This window comes from Oncorhynchus mykiss, chromosome 3 (assembly GCF_057628025.1).
Source record: "Oncorhynchus mykiss isolate SJ-2025 chromosome 3, ASM5762802v1, whole genome shotgun sequence".
In the NCBI taxonomy this organism is placed as follows: domain Eukaryota; kingdom Metazoa; phylum Chordata; class Actinopteri; order Salmoniformes; family Salmonidae; genus Oncorhynchus; species Oncorhynchus mykiss.
Window position 1 is genome coordinate 14,215,684 of NC_143024.1, and position 23,112 is coordinate 14,238,795.

General features: G+C 41.7%; 1 protein-coding gene across 1 annotated transcript; it reads left to right on the forward strand.

Moving 5' to 3' along the window:
• Positions 1–5,294: 5,294 nt before the first annotated feature.
• On the forward strand, positions 5,295–18,818 carry LOC110535199 (steroid 21-hydroxylase). Its single transcript, XM_090221400.1, has 12 exons — positions 5,295–5,828; positions 6,667–6,858; positions 7,009–7,098; positions 7,713–7,867; positions 8,779–8,874; positions 11,704–11,814; positions 11,977–12,063; positions 12,221–12,316; positions 13,078–13,191; positions 16,647–16,813; positions 18,153–18,256; positions 18,470–18,818. Exons 1-12 carry the CDS (start codon positions 5,696–5,698, stop codon positions 18,715–18,717), a joined length of 1,593 nt encoding a protein of 530 aa, XP_090077526.1. The 5' UTR covers positions 5,295–5,695; the 3' UTR covers positions 18,718–18,818.
• The last annotated feature ends 4,294 nt before the right edge of the window (positions 18,819–23,112 follow it).

Consider the following 23,112-nt stretch of genomic DNA (forward strand, 5'->3'; position numbering starts at 1 on the left):
CCATTTATCAACGACTCACAGGAAAGAAGATGAGTCAATATGGAGCTCAACTCCGTGAGGTCTCTAGCACTGCAGCATCCAGGGGAAAGATAAATGAGGGTGAATGTATGAAGCTATTGGCTTGTCACGTCTTACCACAGAAGCACCGACTGAGTATGTTCCAACTATTGAACAGACATTTTGCAGCAGAATGGCTTCAGTCACAAAGCTCAGCATTCTACTGGCCGTTGATGCCTATGAAATGAAAGAACAAGGTGAAGAATCCTCCTTTTCCACGACTCCTGTGGGTGAAGACTACTGGTTGATCACCAGATCCTCACCTGAAGAGAGTCTGATGCTGTGAATACCTCTAACCCTTCACCTGAAGAGAGTCTGCTGCTGTGAATACCTGTAACCCTTCACCTGAAGAGAGTCTGTTGCTGTGAATACCTCTATCCCTTCACCTGAAGAGAGTCTGATGCTGTGAATACCTCTAACCCTTCACCTGAAGAGAGTCTGCTGCTGTGAATACCTCTAACCCTTCACCTGAAGAGAGTCTGATGCTGTGAATACCTCTAACCCTTCACCTGAAGAGAGTCTGATGCTGTGAATACCTCTAACCCTTCACCTGAAGAGAGTCTGCTGCTGTGAATACCTCTAACCCTTCACCCGAAGAGAGTCTGATGCTGTGAATACCTCTAACCCTTCACCTGAAGAGAGTCTGCTGCTGTGAATACCTCTAACCCTTCACCTGAAGAGAGTCTGATGCTGTGAATACCTCTAACCCTTCACCTGAAGAGAGTCTGATGCTGTGAATACCTCTAACCCTTCACCTGAAGAGAGTCTGCTGCTGTGAATACCTCTAACCCTTCACCTGAAGAGAGTCTGATGCTGTGAATACCTCTAACCCTTCACCTGAAGAGAGTCTGATGCTGTGAATACCTCTAACCCTTCACCTGAAGAGAGTCTGCTGCTGTGAATACCTCTAACCCTTTACCTGAAGAGAGTCTGCTGCTGTGAATACCTCTAACCCTTCACCTGAAGAGAGTCTGCTGCTGTGAATAACTCTAACCCTTCACCTGAAGAGAGTCTGCTGCTGTGAATACCTCTAACCCCTCACCTGAAGAGAGTCTGATGCTGTGAATACCTCTAACCCTTCACCTGAGAATTCCACCCTGGATGCAGACTTATGGGATCGTCTAAAAGCTATCTGTGAATCTGAGGAACAATTCTTATCTCCAGATCAACAACCTCACTCAGTCAAACTCTGGGCATTACAAGGTGTGCTGGACAAATGGCACAGGGTCCAAACAGAAGAACATAGACCTCACCGTTTGCAGAACTACAGGCAAGAAGCCAGTTGTGCCATTTATCCAGTTAGGAGAGACAGTAGACCTGTTGTGTGGGACGGCAAGGGGTGGTGACAATGTGACCGTCCGTCCGGTGGTTATATTTGAACATTTGGGACATCATTAGTTCCCTAGCACCTTTCTTGGAGGATGAAATGGTATGGCAAATGATTGAGAACAGCTCCACTCTACGTATCACCAACTTCACCACTGAGGACAAGATATCTTTTGTTTTAATGGTACTGGAGCCCCAGCAATGTGTTTACAGGGAGTTGATGGAAGTGAGGCCCGAGGCAATTGCTCATTGGGAGAAAATGCAGTGCCTTGCTTTAACACTGACCCCAGTGGAGAAGAGTTGCATACTGGCAGATTTAGAGTTAGAATAGCCGTGTGAAAACACCTCTGAGGAAAATCTCACTGGCAAACAAATGTACATGATGGATGGTGCATGGTGGATGGTGCATGGTGGATGGTGGATGGTGCATGGTGGATGGTGCATGGTGAATGGTGCATGGTGAATGGTGCATGGTGGATGGTGCATGGTGGATGGTGGATGGTGGATGGTGCATGGTGTATGGTGGATGGTGGATGGTGCATGGTGGATGGTGCATGGTGGATGGTGCATGGTGCATGGTGGATGGTGGATGGTGCATGGTGGATGGTGCATGGTGGATGGTGCATGGTGCATGGTGGATGGTGCATGGTGGATGGTGCATGGTGGATGGTGCATGGTGGATGGTGCATGGTGGATGGTGCAAGGTGGATGGTGGATGGTGGATGGTGCATGGTGCATGGTGGATGGTGGATGGTGCATGGTGCATGGTGGATGGAAGAGTGTCAGGGAATTACACCCTGGTCATCCCATCACTGATGCTGAACCACACAGGCTTCTGTATATGTTTTAGGGGTTTCAGGATCCTTCAATGCTGTGACCTGCTGGTGTGCTGCAAGTCCGAGTCTTCTCAGAGGGAAGGGAAGCTGCTCTCGGCTGTAACGCTGATCTCACTCGGCCTGCTGAGGTTGTATGGTACAGACAGAGCGATCTGGTGGACGATGTTATCATGGACACACAAAACACACTGTATGTCTGCCACGCAGAAATGATTTGAGGATATGGAGGGCCGAATGAATGCGTCTAGTCCTCACTCCTCTTTGGTGCTCTCTAACGTCTCACTGGAGGACCGTGGGAGGTGCTAGTGTGCTGTCATCTATGACGACGCGTGTGTGTGTCAGTGACTAAGACCCATCTGATTTACGTTGAGAGAGATCCCTTTGTTGTCGATTCCACTTTCTATGCAGTGTTCTCGTCATTGCTGGGCTGTGTTCTGCTGGGGATGGTCTGCACTGTGATCACTGTGAACATGAAGACCATGAGAAGAGACTGTGCGTCTCTACAGACTGAGGACTGCAGCCCAGACACAGGGACGACAGAGCAATGGAGAGGAAGAGGAGAGGGAGGAGAGAGATGAAAGGGAAGAGAGGGAGGAGAGGGAAGAGAGGGGAAAAGATAGAGAGTGAAGAAAGTGAGTTATGAGTGAAGAGAGAGGGGAGGAAGAGAGGGGAGGAAGAGAGAGGTGAAGGAAGAGAGAGGGGAACAAAGAGAGAGGGGAGGAAGAGAGAGGGGAGGGAGGGAGGAAGAGAGAGGAGAGTGAAGAGAGCGGGAAGGAAGAGAGGAGCGAAAGAGAGGAGAGAAAGAGATATAGGAGGAAGAGAGAGGGGAGTGAAGAGAGAGGGGAGTGAAGAGAGAGGGGAGGAAGAGAGAGGAGAGAAATAGAGAGGAGAGAAAGAGAGAGGAGAGAATGTAACGAGATTCCTCCTGGGAAGGAGAGGCGGACCAAAATGCAGCGTGGTTATAATTCATGGTTCTTTAATAATGAAACTATACATGAATAACTACAAAACAAGAACCGTGAAAACCCAAAACAGTCCCGTGTGGTACAAACACTGACACAGGAGACAACCACCCACAAAACCCAACCCAAAACAGTCCTGTGTGGTACAAACACTGACACAGGAGACAACCACCCACAAAACCCAACACAAAACAGGCTACCTAAATATGGCTCCCAATCAGATACAATGACTAACACCTGCCTCTGATTGAGAACCATATCAGGCCCAAACACAGAAACAGACAAACAAGACATCCGAATAGAATGCCCACTCAGATCACACCCTGACCAAACAAAACATAGAACGAGAAAGAGAGATAGGAGGAAGAGAGAGGTGAGGAAGAGAGAGGGGAGAAAGAGAGATAGGAGGAAGAGAGAGAGGAGGAAGAGAGAGAGGAGGAAGAGAGAGGTGAGGAAGAGAGAGGGGAGGAAGAGAGAGGGGAGGAAGAGAGAGGGGAGGAAGAGAGAGGGGAGAAAGAGAGATAGGAGGAAGAGAGAGGAGGGAAGAGAGAGGGGAGGGAAGAGAGAGGACAGGATCAAGTTATGAGAGGGGGAAGGGAAGAGAGAGGACAGGATAGAGTTATGAGAGAGGGGAGGGAAGAGAGAGGACAGGATAGAGTTATGAGAGAGGGAAGGGAAGAGAGAGGACAGGATAGAGTTATGAGAGAGGGGAGAGGGGAGGGAAGAGAGAGGACAGGATAGGGTTATGAGAGAGGGGAGGGAAGAGAGAGGACAGGATAGAGTTATGAGATGGGGGATGGAAGAGAGAGGACAGGATAGAGTTATGAGAGAGGGGAGGGAAGAGAGAGGACAGGATAGTTATGAGAGGGGGGAGGGAAGAGAGAGGACAGGATAGGGTTATGAGAGAGGGGAGGGAAGAGAGAGGACAGGATAGAGTTATGAGATGGGGGAGGGAAGAGAGAGGAGAGGATAGAGTTATGAGAGGGGGGAGGGAAGAGAGAGGACAGGATAGGGTTATGAGAGAGGGGAGGGAAGAGAGAGGACAGGATAGAGTTATGAGAGAGGGGAGGGAAGAGAGAGGACAGGATAGAGTTATGAGAGAGGGGAGGGAAGAGAGAGGACAGGATAGAGTTATGAGAGGGGAGGGAAGAGAGAGGACAGGATAGAGTTATGAGAGAGGGGAGGGAAGAGAGAGGACAGGATAGAGTTATGAGAGAGGGGAGGGAAGAGAGAGGACAGGATAGAGTTATGAGAGGGGGAAGGGAAGAGAGCGGACAGGATAGAGTTATGAGAGAGGGGAGGGAAGAGAGAGGACAGGATAGAGTTACGAGAGAGGGGAGGGAAGAGAGAGGACAGTATAGAGTTATGAGAGAGGGGAGGGAAGAGAGAGGACAGGATAGAGTTATGAGAGAGGGGAGGGAAGAGAGAGGATTGTGCAGATCATTCTCAAAACTCAGCTGAAAACATTTATTTTTCAAATTGCCTTGAATGATTCCTATTAATATTTTTCAATGCGATACTTTGGTCCCATCTTTTGACTTACCTCTATATGAACTCACGCTGTATAGGTCCCACCTCTGTTCTTATCTGAGTCTCTCCAGCAAAGTAAACATCATCATCTTTAAAATCACATGTCCTTCAGAAAGACCCTGCCGTTGTGCAACCTAACCTGGGCTGACCAAAGGACTTCAATCATCCTCTTTAAAATCACATGTCCTTCAGAAAGACCCTGCCGTGGTGCAACCTAACCTAAGCTGACCAAAGGACTCCATAAAGACCCTGCCGTGGTGCAACCTAACCTGGGCTGACCAAAGGACTTCAGAAAGACCCTGCCGTGGTGCAACCTAACCTGGGCTGACCAAAGGACTTCAGAAAGACCCTGCCGTGGTGCAACCTAACCTGGGCTGACCAAAGGACTTCAGAAAGACCCTGCCGTGGTGCAACCTAACCTGGGCTGACCAAAGGACTTCAGAAAGACCCTGCCGTGGTGCAACCTAACCTGGGCTGACCAAAGGACTCCAGAAAGATCCTGCCGTGGTGCAACCTAACCTGGGCTGACCAAAGGACTTCAGAAAGATCCTGCCGTGGTGCAACCTAACCTGGGCTGACCAAAGGACTTCAGAAAGACCCTGCCGTGGTGCAACCTAACCTGGGCTGACCAAAGGACTTCAATCATCCTCCAACTGGGAGCCATATTTCCACCCAGTTGCACCATGAGAACAAGACAAAGACCTCCAGTGCTTTGGTGTGTCAGGTCAACATGTTACTGAGATATCCAAGGATATCGGTCGTGGTTGTACAATTTCTCAGCTGTTTTTTTTTTCCCTTGAAATAATAGTTGGTTATCCAGAGGGTCAAGACAAGACAATATTTACCCATCCTTGAGCAGGACCATGCTAACAGTGAAGAGGGGTGGCACATGCAGGGTCTGTCAGGAGTCCTGTATAAAAGGGAAGACCAGAGTGAAAGGTGATTTTTGGGGGGACAGGGAGAGTGAGACTTAAAGCCTGCATAATGACAGCATATGTGTCAGTGGTGATTGTGGGTGCTGTGGTCATGCTTACACTGTTATGGATCCTGCTCATCTACCTCCCTGGAAAAGGAGACAAAGTTACACAGGGAGAACCCAATGGATGTCAGTCAGCGGGTAATCAATACAATGCTCTTTCTTCCTGTATGTACTGTACAGTCTATGTCCTACAGGTAATCAATACAATGCTCTTTCTTCCTGTATGTACTGTACAGTCTATGTCCTACAGGTAATCCATACAATGCTCTTTCTTCCTGTATGTACTGTACAGTCTATGTCCTACAGGTAATCAATACAATGCTCTTTCTTCCTGTATGTACTGTACAGTCTATGTCCTACAGGTAAAGGGCCAACTAGCTGTAGAAACACAGACAAAGTCCTCTTCCCACCACTGTTTGGTTTAAAAGCTGAGAGATGTGGCTGGAGAAATGTCATCTCTCTCACATTCATAGACAGAGCTATCCATGATATCAACATGATAGTTGTAACCATGTTTTGACGCTCTACAGTGTTTGTTGACATTCACTTTGTTTACAAACATCGGAGTAAAACAATCTAATATTTTGGGTTCTGATGGGGAACGACAGTGGAACTCAGCTCATTAAGGCATTTCTAAGTTGTATTCTATAAGAATCAATGGGTACATATCCTTAATATCATACATATGATGAATGTAGCAACTGCTGATTGGCCCTTCAAGGGTCCAGGACAATCTATGAGTCTGTTCAACAATCTATCTTAGCTGCTTAACCTGGAACTCTGCTTATCATTAGATTATAGGCTATGAATAGGCCTTATGTAAACCTCAATGTAAATGGTAGTAGGACAAGTCATTTTCCATATGGGCACGTGGCTTCGCTTGATTAGCAATGGTCAACAGTAACATTATGAAGAGAATGACAACCAACTTTCCCTTTGTGTTCCTACTGTATGTTATCCACCTCCTCCATCCCAGCTGTTGGGTCTAGACTTCTGCACTCTTTCTATCAGTTCTTTCCCTGTTCTCTCTCTCCTTCTCTCCCTGGCCCTCTCTCTCTCCCTCTGCTGGGCAACATGCTGGAGCTGGCACACGACCACCTGCCCAGTCACCTGACCTCCCTGGCACGTCGCTATGGCAACATCTACCGCCTCAAGTGTGGCAACACAAGTAATGAAGTCACTTCCAACCAAGTGACTCAAGTTAACTCTGTTTCAAGACAGTTAGAATAGTTGTTTATACATGTAATATCCTCAGTATGTGAATGTTTTCAGTATTACAGTACGTTTGTCTTGACTCTGTATGTTGTGTTTGCTGCAGCCATGGTGGTATTAAACAGTGGTGACATCATCAGAGAAGCCTTGGTGAAGAAATGGTCGGACTTTGCTGGGAGACCACATTCTTACACCGGTGAAGAACACGTTCCCAGCAACCATCACTCACTTCTGTTACTCTGAGAACACGTTACTAGAACCACCCGAGTTTTCCCAGCAACCATCACTCACTTCTGTTACTCTGAGTCAACAGTGCTTTTGATTCAAATTATTTACCCTTCACCTCACTCTCTTTCTTCACCCTCCATTTCACCCCACCCTATCTCATCTTTCCCTCCCTCCATCTCTCCCTACCTACCTACCTCTCTCCTTATCTCATCTCTCCTACCTACCTCCCTCTCTCCTTCTCTCTCTCTACCCCCCTCCCTCCCTCCATCTCTCCCTACCTACCTCCCTCCCTCTCTCCTTCGCTCTCTCTACCCCCCTCCCTCCCTCCATCTCTCCCTACCTACCTACCTCTCTCCTTATCTCATCACTCCCTCCATCTCTCCCTACCTACCTCCCTCCATCTCTCCCTACCTACCTCCCTCTCTCCTTCTCTCTCTCTACCCCCCTCACTCCCTCCATCTCTCCCTACCTACCTCCATCTCTCTCTCCTTCTCTCTCTCTACCCCTCCCTCCATCTCTCCCTACCTACCTCCCTCTCTCCTTCTCTCTCTCTACCCCCCTCCCTCCCTACCGGTCTCTCAGGAGACGTGGTGTCAGGGGGAGGCCGCTCCATCTCTCTGGGGGACTACAGTGAGGAGTGGAGGGCCCATCGCCGTCTGGCCCATAATGCACTGCAACGCTGCTCCCAGCAGTCGCTCCACGGGGTCATCCAGAAACAGGCCCTCCACCTGAGACAAGTAGAGATGAAACACATGACAGTTCTAAACCTGTTTTTGCTTTGTCATTATGGGGTAGTGTGTGTAGATTGATCAAATGTGTTTTATTTAGATTAAGGCTGTAACGTAACAACATTGGGGAAAGAGAAAGGGTCTGAATACTTTCAGAATGACCTGTATTCATTGTTTTACACAATATTTAAACACATTTGATCAGTTTCTCAAAGGAAAGATTCCCTGACCAAGATGGATGAATGTTTGTCATGTTGCTAGGATACTAATCTGGGTTAAACCAGAACTAAAATATTTTGTCATTTGTTCAGATGCTTGATTAGGTTCTGGGGGTAATCCTGTTAGAAATAAAGATGGGGGGTTTGTGAAGTATCCACCCTCACAAAAATAATCTCTCAGCTTAAGCATTCTAGAGTTCTATATGTAATTATATGGTTGTATGCTCCTGTATAGTTTATTTCAATGTTTACTCCACGTAGACCTTCGACCTTTCTGGGGGTCAAAACATTGTAATGAACTATAATGGAGCATACACCAATGTGCAGGTATTTCGAACCCTTGCACAGAACACAGAACACTTTCTCTACCAAGGGAGGGAACAGCAGCATGGAACAAATACACTGTGTTCTGAGAAGGAATGTAAACCAGCATGTACCAGTACACTGACTGACTCAACTGGAGATTACACAATGCAACACAACCTCAGCAACATGCCAACCACAACTTAATGATGTATCACTTGTTGTACTTCTTGTTTGTGGCCTTGTGTAATGACAATGTAGTGGTTTCAAATTGGAAAAGTTACAACCCTCAAAAAGTTACAAGTCAGCGGGGTAACTCATCTTCTTAAGTTGAGGCAATCAATATTTAGTTTACAGTGAGGGAGTTTATATCTGAATATGTAACCTGTGATCTATCAGGTGCTGCTGGACTATAACGACAGAGCTGCGGATCTCTCTGAGGATTTCACTGTAGCAGCCAGTAACGTCATCACCACACTGGCCTTTGGGAAAGAGGTGAGGATCACACCTGGGTTCAAATAGTATTTGTTGTCTGCGCTTGATTGAGCTTGCCTGGCACAACGGAATCAATGGAACAGTCCCAAAAAAAGAAACCACACCCATTTGATCCGGCTGCTCCAGGCAGGCTCAATCAAGTATTTGGAAGAAAACCAACACTATTTGAAGCCGGCTATCTGTCAGTTCTTTGAGTCTGTACAGTGTATACACCAGGAGTGGCACCCTATTCCCTATATAGTGCATTACTTGGGCTTTGGTGAAAATCTAGGGCACTATATAGGGAATAGGGTGTTATTTGGGACATAACCCAGAATTAGAATGAAGAGAGACACCAGGTTTGGCCAAGGGATAACCATGACGGAAATATAGTCATGTATTTTATTAACCACTGCGTGGGTAAGCTATCTAAAAGCAGAGACACGATAAGCAGTTATATATCACAGTTGGAAAATTGAACCAGGCTGGTTATCTAGTGGGGTTGGTGATCAAATCAAATCAAATTGCATTTGTCACATGTGCCGAATACAGCAGGTGTAGACTTTACAGTGAAATGCATACTTACAAGCCCTTAACCAACAATGCAGTTTTAAGATAAATACCAAAATAAATAAATAATAAAAGTAACAAATCATTAAAGAGCAGCAGTAAAATAGCAATAGCGAGGCCATATACAGGGGTACCGGTACAGAGTCAATGTGTGGGGGAACCAGTTAGTCGAGGTAATTGAGGTAATATGTACATGTAGGTAGAGTTATTAAAGTGACTATGCATAGATAATAACAGAAAGTATCAGCAGTGTAAAAGAGCAATACAAATAGTCTGGGTAGCCAATTGATTAGATGTTCAGGAGTCTTATGGCTTGGAGGTAAAAGCTGTTGAGAAGCCTCTTGGATCTAGACTTGGCATTCCGGTACCGCTTGCCATGCGGTAGCAGCGAGAACAGTCTATGACTGGGGTGGCTGGGGTCTTTGACAATTCCTAGGGCCTTCCTCTGACACCGCCTGGTATAGAGGTCCTGGATGTCAGGAAGCTTGGCCCCAGTGTTGTACTGGGCTGTACGGACTACTCTCTGTAGTACCTTGCGGTTGGAGGGCGAACAGTTGCCATACCAGGCAGTGATGCAACCCGTCAGGATGCTCTCGATGGTGCAGCGGTAGAACCTTTTGAGGATTTGAGGACCCATGCCAAATCTTTTCAGTCTCCTGAGGGAGGTCTCCAGTTGCAGAGGGAGGTGTTTAGTCCCAGGGCCCTTAGCTTAGTGATGAGCTTTGAGGGCACTATGGTGTTGAACGCTGAACTGTAGTCAATGAATAGCATTCTCACATAGGTGTTCCTTTTGTCCAGGTGCGAAAGGGCAGCGTGGAGTGCAATAGAGATTGCATCATCTATGGATCTGTTTGGGTGGTATGCAAATTGGAGTGCGTCTAGGGTTCCTGGGATAATGGTGTTGATGTGATTAATGACCAGCCTTTCAAAGCACTTCATGGCTACAGACGTGAGTGCTACGGGTCAGTAGTCATTTAGACAGGTTACCTTAGTATTCTTGGGCACAGAGTCTATGGTGGTCTGCTTGAAACATGTTGGTATTACAGACTCAGACAGGGAGAGGTTAAATGTCAGTGAAGACACCTGCCAGTTGGTCAGCCCATCCCCGGAGCACACGTCCTGGTAATCCATCTGGCCCTGCAGCCTTGTGAATGTTGACCTGTTTAAAGGTCTTACTCACGTCCTGGTAATCCATCTGGCCCTGCAGCCTTGTGTATGTTGACCTGTTTAAAGGTCTTACTCACGTCCTGGTAATCCATCTGGCCCTGCAGCCTTGTGTATGTTGACCTGTTTAAAGGTCTTACTCACATCGGCTGAAGAGAGTGTGATCACACAGTCGTCCATGTGTTTTGGGTATGTGGGTGGTGTGCTTACAGTAATAGCCATGCATGGTTTGTTTACTGTTAAGGTTGTGCAACTTTACGCAATGAATGACATCAAATTTACCAACATTTTGATCCAATAAACTTCCCACTGGGCAAAAACTGGTTGAATCAACATTGTTTCCATGTCATTTCAACGCAATCTATGTGATGAAGTTGAATCAACTTGGAAAACTAATTGGATTTGCAAAAACTCATCAATGTAAGTAAGGGATTTATTTATTATTTTACCCAACTTTAACCTAAATCTAATGACAAGGTGACATTTTTAGTTGATTTCACATTGAATTCACGTTAGTTGACAACTCAAAACAATGTTGAACTGACGTCTGTGCCCAGTGGGTTATGTAATAGTACTGTATATTGTTTCAGTGATGAAGTAATATCTCATTGTATCCCCGTTTAATCTAACAACAACCTGAAAGGGTTTATCAATCCTTTATAAAAGAAAAACCTATTGGTGCTTTATGAATAATGTATAATCATGTTATAGAAGGTGGAAAAGGGTTATGCCACATATGGTAAAGCATCTACTGTACTACTGTGTCTACTGTAAATAATAATACTATTGATAATAATTATGATAATATTAATTATGATAATACTAGGATAATGATAATAATAATAATTATGTTAATATTAATTATGATAATACTAGGATAATGATAATAATAATAATTATGATAATATTAATTATGATAATACTAGGATAATGATAATAATAATAATTATGATAATAATAATAACAAATGGGATTTTTTAAATAACTTTTCACAGAAACAAAGACGCTATACATACAGTAGTATCAAATGGTAAATGGTATAAGTGGGACTTCCTGTAATATATTGATTCATTTGTCTGTGTTTGTGACCTTTGTCTATTTGTCTGTGTCTTTTAGTATGAGAAGAGTTCTGCAGAGCTGCAGAGACTGCATGGCTGTCTTAATGAGATCGTGTCTCTATGGGGCTCTCCCTGGATCTCTGCTCTGGACTCCTTCCCACTGCTCAGGGTCGGACAACTTTATACACTCATACTACACTATCTGACAGGGAAACTGCATGCACAGACAGCCACTCTGATACACAAATTAAAATGTCTAAAATGGTGCTACAAAAGTGGGAATATGTGATTCTATTGTGTAATTATATTGATCTGTTCCCATTTGTCCAAGAAATTGCCCAATCCTCCGTTCTCCCGTCTTCTGAAAGAGGTGGCCAGGAGAGATGACATCATCAGAACACATCTGGATGAGTATAAGGTTGGTGTGAACACTGTAGCTTCTTTTTCAAACGTATGTTCAAGTAGCCAGCAGCAAACACAAAGACAATCATGTCAAAGTTTTTTTTAAGTAATCTGTAATGTAATATGGGTACATTGGTAGCATATGGAAGATATGAACTGTATTGCTGCCACAGATGCAGGCACCGAGCAAAACATCAGAGGAAGCCATTGCCATCACAAGCGCTCTCCTCAATGGCCTTGGGAAGCCCCAGGACACAACACAGGGAGTGGTAGGTTCTTATCATGGTTTACAACCTGAACTCAGATGTAGACGTAAGATAGTGAAGTGAATCCGGGACACTACAATTAGTATTATAGGTTACATTTTGTATAGTATGTATTAACTGAAATTCGTACAATATGTTATGAATTTGCAAAAAGTATGATATGTTGCGTATTCTAATTTGTTGTGGCTAATGTTAGCTAGGTGGCTAAGGCTAACATTAGAAAGGCTAGGGGTTAGGGTTAAGGTTATGGTTTGGAGTTAGATTAAAGGGTTAAAGTTTTGGTTAGGGGAAGGGTTAGCAAACATGCTAAGTAGTTGCAAAGCATCTAAAAAGTAGTAAGTAGTTGCACAGTTGCTAATTAGATAAAAGTTATCCGTGACGAGATTCAAACACGCAACCCTTGGGTTGCTAGACATTCGCGTTAAGTTACTTTCTTTCTTATGTAACCACACCAAACGTAACATATCATACTAATTTGGTTTTCCAGATGAACGTTTACTATGTCAGGTCTCGTCTATGAGACCAGGCTGTGGTTTATCATGGTAATCAATCAAAATCACATAGCAAATGCTTACAATATAAGCCTACTACTTGCTATAAATGTGTAATAGTAAGTGTTGCGCATCCGAAATGGCACCCGATTCCCTAGTGCACTACTTTTGACTATGGCCCTGGTTAAAAGCAGTGCACTATATAGAGAATAGAGTGCCATTTGGGTCACACATATGCTCATGGCCTGCAGTAAGGACATGGTCCATTCACAGGTCCTGACAGACACTCACGTCCACATGGCCACTGTGGACCTTCTGATCGGGGGAACAGAGACAACAGCTGCCTGGCTCAGCTGGACTGTGGCCTTTCTACTGCACAGGCCTGAGGTACATTACAGAACTCTATACACTACACTACACCACAGAACACAATACACTACACCACAGAACACAATACACTATGCAACACTACAGAACTCAATACACTACACCACAGAACACAATACACTACAGAACTCAATACACTAACTACAAAACTCAATACAATAAACAACACTACAGAACTCAAAACAATATGCAACACTACAAAACTCAATACACTACACTACACTAAATAACTCAGTACACTACACTACACTCCAGAACTCAATACACTAACTACAAAACTCAGTATACTACACTACACAACTCAATACACTAACTACAAAACTCAATACAATAAACGACACTACAGAACTCTACACACTACACTAAATAACTCAATACAATACACTACAAAACTCAATACACTACACTACACTAAATAACTCAGTACACTACACTACACTCCAGAACTCCATACACTACACTAAGAACTCTATACACTACACTACAGAACTCTACACACTACACTACAGAACTCTATACACTACACTACAGAACTATATACACTACACTACAGAATTAGATACACTATCCTACACTACACTACAGAACTCTATACACTACACTACAGAATTAGATACACTATACTACAGAACTCTATACACTACACTACACTACACTACACTACAGAATTAGATACACTATACTACACTACACTACAGATTTAGATACACTATACTACACTACACTACAGAATTAGATACACTATACTACACTACACTACAGGTACTTTCCTAAGTGGATGACACAAACAATTGGATTGGTTATCCCTTTCATGCCCTGCCTCCAGTCCACTTACCATATCTGAACAAGAGAGCCTCATGAAAATTGCAACAAGTGGTTCTGTGAAAATTGAATTGAATCAGATTGCGCTCAGAGTACCCTGCCTTGGCAAATAACACCGTTAAGACACTGATGCCCTTTGCAACCACGTACCTATGTGAGTGTGGATTCTCGGCCCTCATGAAAACTAAATACAGGCACAGACTGTGTGGAAAATGATTTACGACTGAGACTTTCTCCAAAACATCCCAACATTGCAGAGTTATGTGCATCCTTTCAAACACACCTTTCTCATTAACCTGTGGTGAGTTATTCACAATTTTAGATTAAGGTTTTAAATAAGGTTTTATATGTAAGATGGTTAAATAAAGAGCAAAATGATTGATGATGATTATTATATTATTATTTGTGCCCTGGTCCCATAAGAGCTCTTTGTCACTTCCCACGAGGCGCGTTGTGACAGAAACTCACACTCATTCTTATGTTTAATAAATGTATTATACAGTGTGTGTGTGTGGCAGGCTTACAATGATGGCAAAAAACATTAATATGATAGTGCGCTGACCCTGGTGCTAGAGGGGGTACTGTTGGAGGTTGAATGTTTGAAGGGGTACGGGACTAATAGAAGTGTGGGAACTACTGCACTACAGAACTCTATTCACTACACTGCACTACAGAACTCTATTCACTACACTGCACTACAGAACTCTATTCACTACACTGCACTACAGAACTCTATTCACTACACTGCACTACACTACAGAACTCTATTCACTACACTGCACTACACTACAGAACTCTATTCACTACACTGCACTACACTACAGAACTCTATTCACTACACTGCACTACACTACAGAACTCTATTCACTACACTGCACTACACTACAGAACTCTATTCACTACACTGCACTACACTACAGAACTCTATTCACTACACTGCACTACACTACAGAACTAGATACACTACACTACATATTATATACACTACACATCACTACACTACAGAACTCTATTCACTACACTGCACTACAGAACTAGATACACTACAATACATATTATATACACTACACATCACTGCACTACAGAACTCTATTCACTACACTGCACTACAGAACTCTATTCACTACACTGCACTACAGAACTAGATACACTACAATACATATTATATACACTACACATCACTGCACTACAGAACTCTATTCACTACACTGCACTACAGAACTCTATTCACTACACTGCACTACAGAACTAGATACACTACAATACATATTATATACACTACACATCGCTGCACTACAGAACTCTATTCACTACACTGCACTACAGAACTCTATTCACTACACTGCACTACAGAACTAGATACACTACAATACATATTATATACACTACACATCACTGCACTACAGAACTCTATTCACTACACTGCACTACAGAACTAGATACACTACAATACATATTATATACACTACACATCACTGCACTACAGAACTCTATTCACTACACTGCACTACAGAACTAGATACACTACAATACATATTATATACACTACACATCACTGCACTACAGAACTCTATTCACTACACTGCACTACAGAACTAGATACACTACAATACATATTATATACACTACACATCACTGCACTACAGAACTCTATTCACTACACTGCACTACAGAACTAGATACACTACAATACATATTATATACACTACACATCACTGCACTACAGAACTCTATTCACTACACTGCACTACAGAACTCTATTCACTACACTGCACTACACTACAGAACTCTATTGACTACACTGCACTACACTACAGAACTCTATTGACTACACTGCACTACACTACAGAACTCTATTGACTACACTGCACTACACTACAGAACTCTATTGACTACACTGCACTACACTACAGAACTCTATTGACTACACTGCACTACACTACATAATTATATACACTACACTACACTACACTGCTCTATACCACACTATAATACAATGCATTACACTACACTACTCTAAACACTACACTATACACTACACTATACTACACTACAATACATTACACTACACTGCTCTACACTACACTATAATACAATGCATTACACTACACTTCTCTAAACACTACACTATACACTACACTATACTACACTACAATACACTACACTACCATACACTACAGAACTAGATACACTACACTACAGAAGTATATACACTACACTACACTGCTCTATACCACACTATAATACAATGCATTACACAACACTACTCTACACACTATACTACAATAACCTACACTACACTACACTACGATACAATACACTGTATTCACCAGTGTCCTCAGACCTTTCATATATGCTTTACAAAGTATTCTATAGAGATGGAACTAGACTGAAACCCACAGATGTGTTGTTGGCTTGCATTCCATTATAGACTGTAAGTCAAAACCTACGTTTGAGATCACTTCACATGGTGAGATGCTTTTCTCTTTCTCTCTCACTCCATCTCTTTCACTCTCTCTCCCTCCGTCTCTCTTACTCACTCTCTCTCCCTCCATCTCTCTCTCTCTCTCCCTCCGTCTCTCTTACTCTCTCTCTCCCTCCCTCCATCTCTCTCTCTCTTTCCTCCTCCCTAGGTACAGTACAGAGTGTGTGATGAGTTGTGTTCGGTGCTGGACGGGCGCTACCCTCAGTACAGTGACAGACACAGGCTGCCAGTGCTGTGTGCTGTGATCAGTGAGGTGCTCAGACTCAGACCTGTGGCTCCGCTAGCCGTGCCTCACAGAGCCATCAGAGACAGCAGGTGAATAGAAGATATACCAGGGGAGGCTGGCGGGAGGAGTTATAGGAGGACGGGCTGAAATGGAATAAATGGAACAGAGTCAAACATTTCCATTTATTTGACGTGTTTGACTCCGTTCCATCAAATCCATTCCAGCCATTACAATGAGCCTGTCCTCCTATAACCCCTCCCACCAGTCTCCTCTGAGATATACTTACTGTAGTATAGTATAGCATTACTGTATAACATTACTGTATATCTTTACTGTACATCATTACTCTATATCTTTACTGTATATCTTTACTGTATATCATTACTGTATATCTTTACTGTATATCATTACTGTATATCTTTACTGTATATCATTACTGTATAACATTACTGTATATCTTTACTGTATATCATTACTGTATATCATTACTCTATATCTTTACTGTATATCTTTACTGTATATCATTACTGTATATCTTTACTGTATATCATTACTGTATATCTTTACTGTATATCATTACTGTATAACATTACTGTATATCTTTACTGTAATATCATAACTGTATATCATTACTGTATAAGATTACTCTACAGAGCATCTCAATAAATGCACTGTGGGAACGTATTGTACAGCTAGCTATGTGTAACTTTCACCCTCCTATGGGAGCTTATGTTTTGATGCTGTTACTCTGCTTTGTACAGTACATTTGTCTTGCCAACTTCCCTTCTGTGCCGTTTTTCTACCTAAATGTAATACCTCATCATACAGTACTAATGCATGTTTATACACTGAGTATACAAAACATTAAGCACACCTGCTCTTTCCAAATCACAGACTGACCAGGCGAATCCAGGTGAAAGCTATGATCCCTTAATGATGTCACTTGTTAAATCCACTTCAATCAGTGTAGATGAAGGGGAGGAGACAGGTTAAAGAATAATTTTTAAGCTTTGAAACAATTGGGACATGTATGTGTGTATGTGTGCCATTCAGAGGGTGAATGGGCAAGACAAAAGATTTAAGTGCTTTTGAATGGGGTATGGTAGTAGGAGCCAGGCGCATCAGTTTGTGTCAAGAACTGCAACGCTGCTGTGTTTTTCACTCTCAACAATTTCCTGTGTGTATCAAGAATCGTCCACCACTCAAAGGACATCCAGCCAACTTGACACAACTGTGGGAAACATTGGAGTAAACATGGGCCAGCATCCCTGTGGAACACTTTCGACACCTTGTAGTCTATGTCCCAATGAATTGAGGCTGTTCTGAGGGAGGGGGGGAACAACTCAATATTAGGAAGGTGTTTCTAATGTTTGATATACTCAATGTATTTGCAATGTATAATTCTGTGTCTATTCCATATGTGTTCAGTATTGCAGGCTACTTCATCCCTAAGAACACTGTCATCATCCCCAATTTGTTTGGGGCGCATCATGACCCTGCAGTGTGGACGGATCCCTATGCCTTCAAACCAGGTGCTGGGCTATTGAGTGTACTGGTAATGTCCCAAATGGCATCATATTCCCTATATAGTGAACTACTATTGATCAGGGCCCATAAGGCTCAGGTTAAAAGTAGTGCACTATATAGGGAATATGGTACCATTTGGGATTCAGCCTAGAATTGCTTTCACTTGGCTCAGCAACATAGTTCCAGCAGCAGCTAACAGTAGACCCTCTCTCTTTCAGAGCGGTTCCTGGAGGGTGGGGGGGCCTCGACGCGTGCTCTCCTGCCTTTCGGCGGGGGCGCTCGGCTGTGTTTGGGGGAGGCCGTGGCCAAAATGGAATTGTTTCTGTTCACCGCCTACTTGTTGCGTGATTTCCAGTTCGTACCTGCTGAAAGCCAGACCTCTCTACCAGACCTGACAGGAGTAGCCAGTGTGGTACTCAAAGCCAAGGCCTACACAGTCATAGCACGGCCCAGACCTGGGCCTTGACCTCTCACAGAGTTTGTTCATGTACAGTGATCACATTACATTTCTATCAATCATTCGGCTCTAGAGGAAGTATTCTTATAAGAGAAGGCATATATTGTGTAGTATTGTGCAGTAATGGTGAAGTAATTGGAATGTATAGAATAATATTTTCTATTTTGTATAAATACTTCCTCTTTTAACAACGAAGGATGCATTTCTGACTCCCTAAATAGATACACCATAGGTAGCCAGAATAAGAGTGCTGATAGGTTTATTAGAAGAGGGTTGGGCTATAGGTTAGGGGTGAACTCAGGGGTTAAAGGTTACTACTACTCTGGCAGGGCTGTAACAAACGGTTTGGGTTTGCGGAGGATCCTCATCAGGTTCCTGGACATGTAATAAGGCTTCTGCATAGTTCCATCATTCCTCTCTAGATCTTCCACTGTATGAGGGAGAAACACTGGAGTCACTCTACTACTCTACTATACCTTACTATACCTTAATATATTATACCTTACTATACTGTACCTTACAATACCTTAATATATTATACCTTACTATACTGGATCCTTACCATACCTTACTATACTGTACCTTACCATACCTTAATATATTATACCTTACTATACTGGATCCTTACCATACTTTACTATACTGTACCTTACCATACCTTAATATATTATACCTTACTATACTGTACCTTACCATACCTTAATATATTATACCGTACTATACTGTACCTTACAATACCTTAATATATTATACCTTACTATACTGGATCCTTACCATACTTTACTATACTGTACCTTACCATACCTTAATATATTATACCTTACTATACTGTACCTTACCATACCTTAATATATTATACCGTACTATACTGTACCTTACAATACCTTACTATACTGTACCTTACCATACTGTGCCTTACTTTTGTTGTGTCTTTATTATCATTAAATTGAAGACTTAGTTTTTATCAAAGATTCTCTGTAATTAGTATTACGCGATTAAACTGATTATGTAACCGTAATTAACTAGGAAGTCGGGGCACCAAGGAAAAATAATCAGATTACAAAGTTATCATTTCCTAAAATAACTTTTCAGATATTTTATATCTGATCAATTAGTCTTCTGATTAATTAATTATTTATTTTAAGATCACTACAGAGTTGATAATTATAACAATTGAAATGCTAATCCTTTACACATGAACGCTCACTCATTCGGGAACAATTCCAATCAATATATTTATTTACGTTCAGCGTGTCATCTTGACCGCTGTTGAAAAGTTTGTTTATTTTGTAGAATTGTCCGTCTCTCTCTCTCTCTCTGTCGTGGTTATAGTGGATAGTTCAGAGTGGCATTCATTGGAATGGATGTTTCGGCGGTTGTCATTCTTCGCGTTCAATGATACCGAATTCCTAGCTGCAAATTAGTAATTAATATCAAAGACTTGTTCTTATTCTGTCGGTATCGATAGTCTAAGAGTTTAACCACGTGGTATGGTTAAAAGATTCAGCAATGGTCTGCAACCTTTGTACTCCCGTGATTGAGAGAAACATGGTCTGCCTGAGAATTTCTCAAAGTTGGGTTATATAGGGAATTGCAGAAAAGGGGCTGTCCCAGGATGCCTGACCCTAACTGGGCTCAGGGTCGGTCCTCTGATTTAGTTAAACTCAAAAGGGAATTGGAGTTTCCTTCATTAAACAGTCCAAAATCACATTACACAATTTTACAAACAGTATCATACTCACTCACTCATTCATCTTATACAACAATTAGATGTAAACCTCATATCTGAGGCTATTATATAAACCGCGTCATGGTAATATGGCCACACCACCTCCCATGAGCTTCCCCAAGTTGTAACAAACGAACCAGTTCGTAGCTGGATTCTTCACCGATCTTTAATACCTTCTCCGGAACATGACATTTGTTCGGACCTCAAATTCTGTGAGGTGGAAGAAATTCCTTTGTTCTCTATGAAAATTCACTCTGTCTCTTACACTGTGTGGCCATGAGGAGATCCTCAGGAATTTATGACCTCTCTCTGACCACAGCAGCCTAGTTGAAGGAGGAAAGGGAGAGGGGGATGGGGCTTGCTATACCCAAAGAGGGCAACGTCATTACACTATATTACACCTTACTATACTGTACAATACTATACTGTATCTTACTATATTATACCTTATTATATTGTACCTTACTATATTATACCTTACAATATTACACCTCACTATATTATACCTTACTATATTATACCTTACTATATTGTACCTTACTATATTATACCTTACTATATTATACCTTACTATATTGTATCTTAATATATTACACCTTACTATATTATACCTTACAATATTGTATCTTAATATATTACACCTTACTATATTATACCTTACTATACTGTACCTTACTATACTATGCCTTACTATACTATACCTTACTATATTATACCTTACTATACTGTACCTTACTATATTATACCTTACTATATTATACCTTACTATATTACACCTTACTATATTACACCTTACTGTACCTTACTCTACTGTACCTTACTAAATTATACCTCACTCTACCTTGCTCTACTGTACCTTACCATACTGTACCTTACTATATTACACCTTAATATACATTCCTATATTATACCTTACTATACCTTACTATATTATACCTTACTCTACCTTGCTCTACTGTACCTTACCATACTGTACCTTACTATACCTTACTATATTATACCTTACTATATTATACCTTACTCTTCCTTGCTCTACTGTACCTTACCATACTGTACATTACTATATTATACCTTACTGTACCTTACTATATTATACCTTACTCTACCTTGCTCTACTGTACCTTACCATACCATACCTTACTATATTACACCTTACTATACCTTACTATACCTTACCATACTATACCTTACTATATTACACCTTACTGTACCTTACCATACTATACCTTACTATATTACACCTTACTATACCGTACTATATTACACCTTACTGTACCTTACCATACTATACCTTACTATAGTACACCTTACTATACCTTACCATACTATACCTTACTATATTATACCTTACTATACCTTACCATACTATACCTTACTATATTACACCTTACTATACCTTAATATATTACACCTTACTGTACCTTACCATACTATACCTTACTATATTACACCTTACTATACCTTAATATATTACACCTTACTATACCTTACTATATTATACCTTACTATACCTTACTCTACTGTACCTTACTAAATTATACCTTGCTCTACTGTACCTTACCATACTGTACCTTACTATACCTTACTATATTATACCTTACTCTACCTTGCTCTACTGTACCTTACCATACTGTCCCTTACTATACCTTACTATATTATACCTTACTCTACCTTGCTCTACTGTACCTTACCATACTGTACATTACTATATTATACCTTACTGTACCTTACTATATTATACCTTACTCTACCTTGCTCTACTGTACCTTACCATACTGTACCTTACTATACCTTACTATATTATACCTTACTCTACCTTGCTCTACTGTACCTTACCATACTGTCCCTTACTATACTTTACTATATTATACCTTACTCTACCTTGCTCTACTGTACCTTACCATACTGTACATTACTATATTATACCTTACTGTACCTTACTATATTACACCTTACTGTACCTTACCATACTATACCTTACTATATTACACCTTACTGTACCTTACCATACTATACCTTACTATATTACACCTTACTGTACCTTACCATACTATACCTTACTATATTACACCTTACTATACCTTACTATATTACACCTTACTGTACCTTACCATACTATACCTTACTATATTACACCTTACTGTACCTTACCATACTATACCTTACTATATTACACCTTACTATACCTTACCATACTATACCTTACTATGTTACACCTTACTGTACCTTACCATACTATACCTTACTATATTACACCTTACTATACCTTACCATACTATACCTTACTATATTACACCTTACTGTACCTTACCATACTATACCTTACTATATTACACCTTACTGTACCTTACCATACTATACCTTACTATATTACACCTTACTATACCTTACTGTACTATACCTTACTATATTATACCTTACTATACCTTACTATATTATACCTTACTATATTATACCTTACTGTACCTTACCATACTATACCTTACTATATTACACCTTACTGTACCTTACCATACTATACCTTACTATATTACACCTTACTGTACCTTACCATACTATACCTTACTATATTACACCTTACTGTACCTTACCATACTATACCTTACTATATTACACCTTACTATACCTTACTATATTACACCTTACTGTACCTTACCATACTATACCTTACTATA